We start from the raw sequence: 9,705 nt of genomic DNA, 5'->3' as shown, positions 1-9,705 counted from the left end.
AAAATACAATCCCAATAAACTCTTTGTATAAAAAAGAAGCTTTTCAAGTCAGCATGGAACAAATAACAGTTCATTTCTCTGGGGGGGGGATGACAGGAGCGGGTGTGCTTCCATAGATTTGGGAGGAGGGCAGGTGTGTGTGTGTGTGTGTGTGTGGGGTCCTGTCTATGTGGCGTAGCGTTTGGTCCACTGTTTGGCTATCCTGTCGTGCTCCGCTCTGTTGGTCAGGTACTGTGTGGCGATGCTTCCTACCAGCGGGTCGGCTGTGAACACAAGAGCAGCTCAGTGACACTTCAGGCAACAAACAAAGCACTCAGTGAGGATTCACACGGGGGGGGGGGGGGACACACACTCTTCCTGCAGTTTGTCTCATGCGTTAATCTGCTTAAACTCTGAGTACTGAGAACATTCAGACATACAAGTTGTGACATTTCTGCACAATCCTAACTTCTCACACGGCGCAGCTCTTCATATTTAATTCAGAAATACTTTTACATGTTTTGTCGTATTCTTAATGTTTTATTTGGTATATTTCTTGAACACATTTGCTCTTATTATTTATTATTTACTCTTCCTGTGTTTATGTTTTGCAGAAATACAGCAAAGTAACTTCCTCGCAGACTCCGACTGGTGAAAGCATCTTCCTTTAGGAGCTCTGTGCGTGAAGGTGCGTTAAACAGGTGCACCCATGATAACGTTCAGCATCCCTGCAGATATTCATGTTCCCGGGTGGATGAACGGTGAACTTCCCGCTGAACCCGCCGACCTCCCTTCTCGTGCCTCCTGCAGGATATTGTATTTATTTGCACGTGTACACAAACAGCCACACGCTGCGCTTTGACATCCAATCAGCAGTCGGAGTGTACGGCGGTGCAGAAGCCTGCAGCCGCCCGTCTCGTGACCACACAAGAGTCAAACACATGGCGCTCTATCTTTCCTGTGGTCTGAAGAGCAGCTTGTATCGTGTGGCGCGCAGCAAAATGTGCATGCTGCTGTAAATCAGAGGTGATCCTGGGGGGTGGGGTGGGAGGGGGGGGGGCAGCAGCTGTGCCGTCCCGTCTGTTGATGCACCGCACACGTCCGGTCAGTCAACAGCCATCATTATGAGTTCCCACTGACTCCTCTATTGATCGTGCTGCTGCTCAATTCGTCGTGCCGCTGGTCAATTTCTCAGCGAGGTGAGAGAGATGGGAGACAAATTCCTGGAGCCTCACACACAAACACACACACACACACACACACACACACACACACACACACACACTCTGCCTGGCTTCAGACTGTCCCCTGCAGGGCTCGGCCCCGCTGACGGAGCAGTGTGATGAGCTTGGCTGAGCAAGCAGCACAAACACCCCTCAGCACTAATCCCTGGTAGGGTTTCAATGATGGGTGTTACAAGCTTATACACATATTTCTGGATGAATGGATCCTTACATATCGCAGCGTTGTAGCTGGAAGCTGGAAGCATCTGACTTCTTCAGCAACAGCTTGAGCCAAAGTCAGAAATCCTGTTGCGACTGCTGCTTGGTGAACGCTGAGGACTTAGTGTCCTGATTCATCACGTCTGCAGTCTGACAGCTGCAGCTCTGTTCACACTGACCGACTCCTGCATTATCTTCTATTTCACTTTAGTTGCGTTGTTGGAGGAGCTGCTGTGCTACTGACAATAAAGCTTTGAATCTTTGAATACCAACCTGCCGAACGAGGGTGAGGAGGAGCGCAGGGTGTGAACGCTCTCAAGCTCATTTGTATTCTTCACGCAGCTTCTTCTGTTGTTCGGTAACGAGCGCAACAACCGTAAACACCACACGCCGCTTAAAGCTGGGGACGCAGCAGGTCCAACCCCGTCTCCGACACAATCACATCCTGCAGACATCATCTGGCAGCACGGCGTGGGGCGTGGGGTGTGGGGCGTGGGGACGCTGAGGTCTCGGATGTGCAGGAGTAACAACCTGAAGACGACGCTTGTTCTAACCCTACGTAAGACTTCAAACTAAAGCAGGAGAAGCGATCAAAGGCGAATAGAGAAACTGCAACGAGCACATGAGTTTGTCGTGAGCCAGAGTGAAGCCTCGTCTGGGGCCAGCTGGAACCTCCTCACACAAACACTATCGAACTCATCTACTCGCCCTGCAGTCAGTGGAACAGTGTGTGAACACAACACAAGCCATGCTGAGTGAGCTGGTGCAGCTCCTGGGAGACTTCTCTCACACAACACACCAACACACACGCAGAGCTCTTTCCACAGATCACAAGACGACCGGGACAGAACCAGAACATAATAAACCTTTCACTCCTCAGTGTATCAGGCTCTGCATCAGCTTCTGCAGCAGCACAAAGTTCATCCACAGAAGATACTTGTGAGCGTTCAACACGCACCGAGTCGTGTTCACGACGGGACGTAGGAGCTCGAGGCCTCGGTTGGTTTGATCCTGCAGAAGCGTCTGAAACGTGACACCAACGTGCCAAAACCTAAAGCTCCTTCCATCGCTGTCCATGTGTACGACCAAGTGCAGCGTGACGCCTGAGAACCAGCAGCAGGATGCAGCAGCAGGATGCAGGAGCAGGATGCAGCAGCAGGATGCAGCAGCGGGATGCAGCAGCGGGATGCAGCAGGATGCAGCAGCGGGATGGATGCAGCAGCGGGATGCAGCAGGATGCAGCAGCGGGATGGATGCAGCAGCAGGATGCAGCAGCAGGATGCAGCAGCAGGATGCAGCAGCGGGATGGATGCAGCAGCAGGATGCAGCAGCGGGATGCAGCAGCGGGATGCAGCAGCGGGATGCAGCAGCGGGATGGATGCAGCAGGATGCAGCAGCGGGATGCAGCAGCAGGATGCAGCAGCGGGATGCTGGAGCAGGATGCAGCAGCAGGATGCAGCAGCGGGATGCAGTTTGTTTGAATCTTTAGACGCCTCCTCCACGTGTCTCATTGTGTAAATATAATCTTAGTGTTTTGTTAGTGAAAGAAAACTGTTTTAGTCTCCAGATTATATTCAACATCTCAATAATTATTATCACTCTGAAGTCATGTTGTCATATTTAACAAACTTAAAACTTAAAATCTATTATTAACGAAAACAAAGATTTTGTTTGATTTCATTTTATTTATGAACATAATATATAATATATAATAGATAATATATATATATATATATATATATAATAATCAGAGTTGTTTTATGAACTCTTTATGTGTTTTATGTTTCCACAGTCTCTCTGTAATAATCTGTTAATCTTTCGTATGTTTAATTATCTAACATGGATTTATGTGTGAGTGAGTTTAATTATTATTATCATCTTGTTGAATGTTGTGCTTTAATGAGTCGCTGTTGTTGACTCTGGATGATGATGTTGATATTACCGTATTATATATGTTTGTATATATATTGTAGATAACGACCGACAGCTTCCTGTCGACGTGTCGTCGCAGGTCTGACGCGCTGCAGACACACATCAGCCTGATGCACGTCCAGCGCCCCTCCGGCTCGGTTAGGGATGGAAGATGACTTTTTGGACAGGAAAAAGAGGAGACAGAAATCCTGCGGCTGCGTCGGATCGGATCGGCATGTGGCCGAGCCCCCACCAGCAGCAGGAAGCCCCAGGTAGAGATGTGGAGAGTTGATTAACTGTCATTCAATCCTCTTCCCCCGCTGTAGCGAGCTACAGACGAGCGCCGCCTGCACGCAGAGAAGATGTTCGCAGGAGACGGAGGATCCTTTTCGATGAGGCAAGAGGCAGACAGAGCGGCGGGAAGCTTTGGCGCTGAAGCTGGTGGCGCCGTGACGATCAAGTCTCTTTTGTGTCTTAGTTTAAAAGGAATCGTCTCGTTTCATCTCGCCAGCATCTGAAAGCGTCCAGGAGGAAGAGCTTTTCTCATGTCCGCCCACGGAGGGAGAATCTCTGCTGCCGATCCCCACAGAGAGCAGCCCCCCCCTCGCTCTCGCCTGTCCGTTACCATCTCCTTCCACACATGTGAAATCACCTGCCATTCTCCTGCCGCGCTCACTCCCCGTCCTCCTCTTCCTCCCTGTCCTCCTCTTCCTCCCCGTCCTCCTCTTCCTCTCACAGATCTCTTTCCCCACCTCTGCTCGCTCACTTGAACCCTGCGTCCCAGCAGACGGAGGAGCAGGTCTAACTGGTCTGTGCTCGGCTGCTAAACTGGAACATAATGGATCCAATGTGCTTGAAGGCCGTCAGCTGTTTGCAGGCTGGTGTTTATACTCAGAGTTACTGTATATATATATATATATATATATATATATTATATTATATATATATATATTATATTATTAGTTCATACAGCGGGAGAGCAACCCGTTCTTTGACCGCAGTAACACAAATGTGTTTTTCAAAAGCTAAACGTCAACAAGTATATATTGAAACAGAATCTTCTACTCATAGTTTAATATTAATAATCTTAGTGCAGCCTCGTCGTTATTTGACGCTGACACAGCTTTAAACACTTTGCACGTGCACGAGAAGCAGCACAACAAGAGGCTGAAGAAGGTCCTGCAGCTGATCTGAGTCTTCATCACGGACGTGTTTCATGCAGGAAGCGTTTGAATGTCTCACCTGTAACTCACAACTCTCACCTGGTTTCATTACATTCTAACGCCGTCACTATAACTGATACAGGATGTCTGAGGCTCCAACTGAGACTTCAGCTTTAAAGTTTGAGCTTGTGCAGAATATTTATACATATTAGAATCTTTTTAAAGATAGACTACGTTTATTTTATTCGGGGAAAGCGACCACGACGAGGAACATTTATACCTCATATCTTTGGTATGTTCTCTGCTGTCTGTCTGTCTGTGTGTCTGCCTGTCTGTCTGCATGTCTGTCTGTCTGCCTGTCTGTCTGTCTGCCTGTCTGTCTGTCTGTCTGTCTGTCTGTCCTCCCTGAACACTGCGTCTACAAAGAGCACGACGCTTCACTCTGACACATTATCACCACAGAATGGAGACGTCAGTCAACCTGCCACAGCTGAACGTGGAGGGAGATATGACGAGCACAAGAGTGTGTGTGTGTGTGTGTGTGTGTGTGTGTGTGTGTGTGTGTGTGTGAGCTCTCACCAGGGTTGCAGTCAGTGAGCAGGGAGCAGATGGACAGCAGGACCTTGGAGATGGTGAGGGCAGGACTCCAGTTGTCCTTCAGGATGTCCAGGCAGATGACGCCCTGACTGTTGATGTTGCAGTGATAGATCCTCGTACGGAAAGTCACCTGGACACACGAGGGAGGAGAACACCACCGACGTTAGAGCTCCACTTCTTTTACACAAACACATGTAATTAAACGCCTCTGGGTAAGTGTGATATGTATACTGAGTGGACATCTTCTCTTCAGTTCATTAAAGCTGTGAACCCACAAATCAACTTAAAACAATCTGCAGACACAAACACACAGAACAGTTGAAGCATTATGACAAAGTGATGTTCTGCCGACGAGCCTTCTCGTGAACACACGTGCACGTCTCAGTCAGCCGGAGAAACACAATCACACATTCTGATTGATTGACGGACGTCTGCCGATAAACTAAAGCGTTCATGAACATTATCGCAGCTTCTGCTCTGCAGTGAACGGATCAATACAGGGACGACTGACGCACGCGTCTCTGCAGGATGAGACTGAAGAGCACAACATTAAGGAGTGACCTTTGACCTCTCTGCTGCTGACCAGGACAGGCAGCGCAGGGTTGTGCTCCCCCCCTCTCTTTTGTCCTCTCATTAACTCCCTTCACATCTCCTTGTTATGAGCAACAGACAACCCTCACCCAGCCTCTTCCACACATTCCACGCTGAGGGGACGCCGTCTGACTCGTGACAGAACAATAAACCGTCTTCTTCATCACATGAAAGGATTTCCGGAGATGTGACAAGAAAGAAAGGCAGGCGGGAGACGAGGGGGGGACGGGGGACGGGGGGAGGGCCGTGTCTGAGTCGCCCCTCTTCTGTTCTTACACCTCCGCTGGGACGGGTTAGAGGTGGCATGCTAATGCTGGCGGCCATGAAGAAGATCCTCGGCCGGCCTGTGTTCTCATCAACAGCCTGTAATCCCATCATAGTTGATGCTAATAGATTATGATGCTGCCTCCGTGTAACAAAAGCTGCGGGTCTAATCCGACATCCCCCCCCCCCCGTGTCACGGATTCATCCCTCTGCCTCCAACAACAACCTCTGGATCCTCACGCTGCATCACAACACACAGGAGACCCTGTATACATCAATATGAATATCAAAAACAACAAACGCCAACGTCTTTTAATATATGTTTAGACTAAGGGACGTTCCTCTGGGGAGGGGGTGCCGTCTTTAAGTCGCTGAAGATCAAAGCACTTCATCACATTCGGTTGTCAGAACGGTGGAAGCAGAGGTCTGAGAGGGAGAGTCTGAATGTGCAAGCGTTGAAGTTGTTTGAGGTACTTATCCCACAGCAGCTGGCGGTCTGCACTCCCCCAGTTTGGAAAAAACAGACAGGACGCTAACAATGTTCTGCAGGGCAAGGGTGGGGGGGGGGGCAGCAAAACATATTTTAGCCACCGGAAAAAATCAATCAGTTTAAGTGTTCTCTATATTTAGAACATATTCACTGCTTTACCTCGCAGGCAGACTGTTCTCGCTGCTCTCTTCAAATCACCAGACTCCATTGACAAAAACAGTACTTTTACCTCCCAGAACATGGGAGCTGCTGATCTCCCGCTGCCTCGCTCCGTTAGTTAGTTTGTGTTATTGTGCGACTTTGGTGAAAACTGAACTAACCAAAAGTCACACAATAACACAAACTGTCTAACTGGTGGAGGCAGCGGGAAATCAGCAGCTCCCGTGTTCTGGGAGGTAAAAGTACTGTTTTTGTCAATGGAGCCTGGTGAATTGAGAGAAAAGATAACACCTTCTGAAAAAGGAATATCTGACTGCAGTAAAAACATTGTGAATAAAGCGTACAGCGTGCGGATATTGTTTTTAAGGTGTTTAAAATGTTGGTAACATTGGTTAGCGTGCCGCCATCGTCTGCAGATCATACGCGGACTATGGATGCCTCATAGAACCCCAAAACATCCAAACTGTCCCTTTAGCTCCCGAGCTACAGTACAGATGTGACGGTCGGTGTCATATTAGGGCGCTCATCACGAGAGATCTTAATGCAGAGGTTTGGTTTAAAGGAGCGACTGTAACAAGCTTCACTTGCTCTTCATGTTAAATAGTTTGATGAGATATCATGCAGAGGAAGATAAAAGTGTGCAGCTGAGTGTAGTCAATGGAGGGGGGGGGGGTGTTAGAGGAGTTTAATCTCTTCTGCTGAACCGGTCCTCACGTTGGACCTCAATACAAACACTGAAGCAAATGTCCTCGTCACCTTCAACCTCATCTAAGAGTATCAGTGTCAGCCTTAACCGGCCTTACCATCCCAACGTCAGCGAGCAGCTGCAGCTGTCGGGTCGAGCCGCTGGACGGCACAGCTCACAGCCAGGCTGGAAGAACAAGCAGCCAAGAGTTCAGACGAGCGCCGTCTCCCCCTCCGCCTGCCAGCATGGGCGTAATGTAGGCGGGGGGACATGTCCGCCCCACGTTTCTGATCTGAATTGCGTTTGAAATGAAACATCGTTTCCTTCGGCTCTACGAAGAGAAGTTTCTGTTTGTTGGCTTTGGTCCTGAACGAGGGAGTTCTGGATGTAAGGGATGCAGAATGTGCAGCCTGCTGCGCTCACAGTGATAACGTGAGCGTAACGCAGCTAGTGTGTGTTGTGTCGTACGGAACCTCTGCAGCTCCTCAAGGTAACGTTACGATGGATTACTCTCTGAAGACAGATTCAACCTCCTGCATTAGAACTTATGTCCACGTTCCTAATCACAGCTCAGAAGGAGGCTTCAGCTCGTCGTGCGGGACGCTGTTGCTCACTGGGCCTCCACTTTCTCACCACACTGCTGATCAAAAACCCGACAACTCACAACTCTACAAATCAAATCCAGAAAGAACGAGATCACGGGTACAAGCGGCCGAGATGTGTTTTCTCAGACGGGTGGCGTCTCCCTTAGAGATAGGGTGAGAAGCTCAGCCATCAGGAGAGACTCGGAGTAGAGCCGCTGCTGCTTTACGTTGAAAGGAGCCAGTTGAGGTGGTTCATCTAGTAAGGAGCCACCTGGGCGCCTCCCTAGGGAGGTGTTCCAGGTACAGCTAGGAGGAGACCCTGGGGAAGACCCAGGACTCGGTGGAGAGATTATATCTCCTCACTGGGAACGCCTCGGGACCCCCCAGTCAGAGCTGGAGGATGCACAACAGCAGTTGGAATTGAATTCAGTGTTCCCCTCTGAACCCCGCAGGCGGGTTTGTTTATATAACGTTATAAATTAAAACACTTCTCAAAGCAGATGTTTTCATTTCATTAAAATCACTTCACTCTACACGTCCAAGAGTTTTGTATAAAAACCTTTTCACGTTGTATGAAAGGGTTTCTCTCTGAAGCAGCCCCCCCCCCCCTCACACTGCCGCTGAAGTGCCTCCTTAAAACTCACTTTTACAAGATGGCCTCCACTTCACTACATTTCCTTTTCCATTATTGCATCACTTAGTGTTTCCTCTTTATATTGCTGAGCTTTATTGTCGTATCACATTTATATTGAGCTTCTTTCAGTGTCATTGTTTTATATTTTATACCTTTTAAATCCAAGAGGTCTTTTACTGGTATTGTTTGTATAAAGTATAAATACTTCATATATTCTCTTTTAAACTGGAAATCACTTGAAAAGTGTTGTATAAATAAAATGATTATTATTTAACAATCCTGTTTTTATATTTCCCAAAATGAACCAAACTTCTAGCGTATAAGAACTTAACTCAAATTAAAAAAGCGTAAAACGACCAAAATTCTGATTTACATGAGGAAATAAGGAGATTTAATAAGCAGATATTATTATGAGGATATTTCTGCTCTTTGACAGAAGGTCGTAAAAGAAATAGCTTGGTGCCATTTAAGGATCATTTCTGTACGAGCTGTGTCCAAAAGACTCGTTCACTTCTCAAGCATAAAGCAAAGCCCAGTGGCTGCTGAAAGGGCCATACTAATATATATATATATATATATATATATATATATATATATATATATATATATATATATATATTATATATAGATAGTAATATAGATTAATATATATATTAATATATATAATATATATATATGTATTGAATATATATATATAATATATATATATATATTAATACATATATATATATATATATATATATATATATATATTATATATATTAATAACAGTATTATATTAATAATTATATATTATATAATATTATATAATTATATATATTTAATACATATATATATATGTATTAATATATATATACAATATATATATGTATTAATTATATATATAACATATATATATATTAATAATATATATATATATATATACATATATATATATATATATTAATATATATATATCACCGGAGGGAAGCCAAGTCTATCAGAAGTGGACACAATAACGGTTTAAATTTGATATATATTATATATGTTGTTCTGGTTGTGAGCTGATCTAGTGATGAACGTATATACTAGGGCTGTGTGTGTGTGTGTGTGTGTGTGTGTGTGTGTATCTTCCTCTGTGACCTACAGACACACACTGCTGCACTGCATCACCACTAACACACACAGTAGTTTATTTTGACTCAACCCCACACACACATCTTCCTG

At 46.1% G+C, this 9,705-nt stretch overlaps 1 protein-coding gene across 1 annotated transcript in view; it reads right to left on the bottom strand.

Annotated features, from left to right (window-relative positions):
• The window catches only part of LOC115016085 (ubiquitin-conjugating enzyme E2 E1-like), a 31,185-nt gene that overhangs the window by 375 nt on the left and 21,105 nt on the right, over positions 1-9,705 (bottom strand). The window contains exons 3-4 of the mRNA XM_029443745.1: positions 5,075-5,222; positions 1-263 (exon numbers count right to left, since the gene is read on the bottom strand). The exon at positions 1-263 is cut by the window's left edge and continues 375 nt beyond it. Coding sequence (XP_029299605.1) covers positions 166-263; positions 5,075-5,222 — 246 coding nt within the window. The 3' untranslated portion in view covers positions 1-165. The remainder of the gene's footprint in view (positions 264-5,074; positions 5,223-9,705) is intronic.

The sequence above is a fragment of the Cottoperca gobio genome, chromosome 11 (assembly GCF_900634415.1).
Source record: "Cottoperca gobio chromosome 11, fCotGob3.1, whole genome shotgun sequence".
Taxonomy (NCBI): Eukaryota; Metazoa; Chordata; class Actinopteri; order Perciformes; family Bovichtidae; genus Cottoperca; species Cottoperca gobio.
This window is presented reverse-complemented; position numbering and strand designations above follow the sequence as displayed.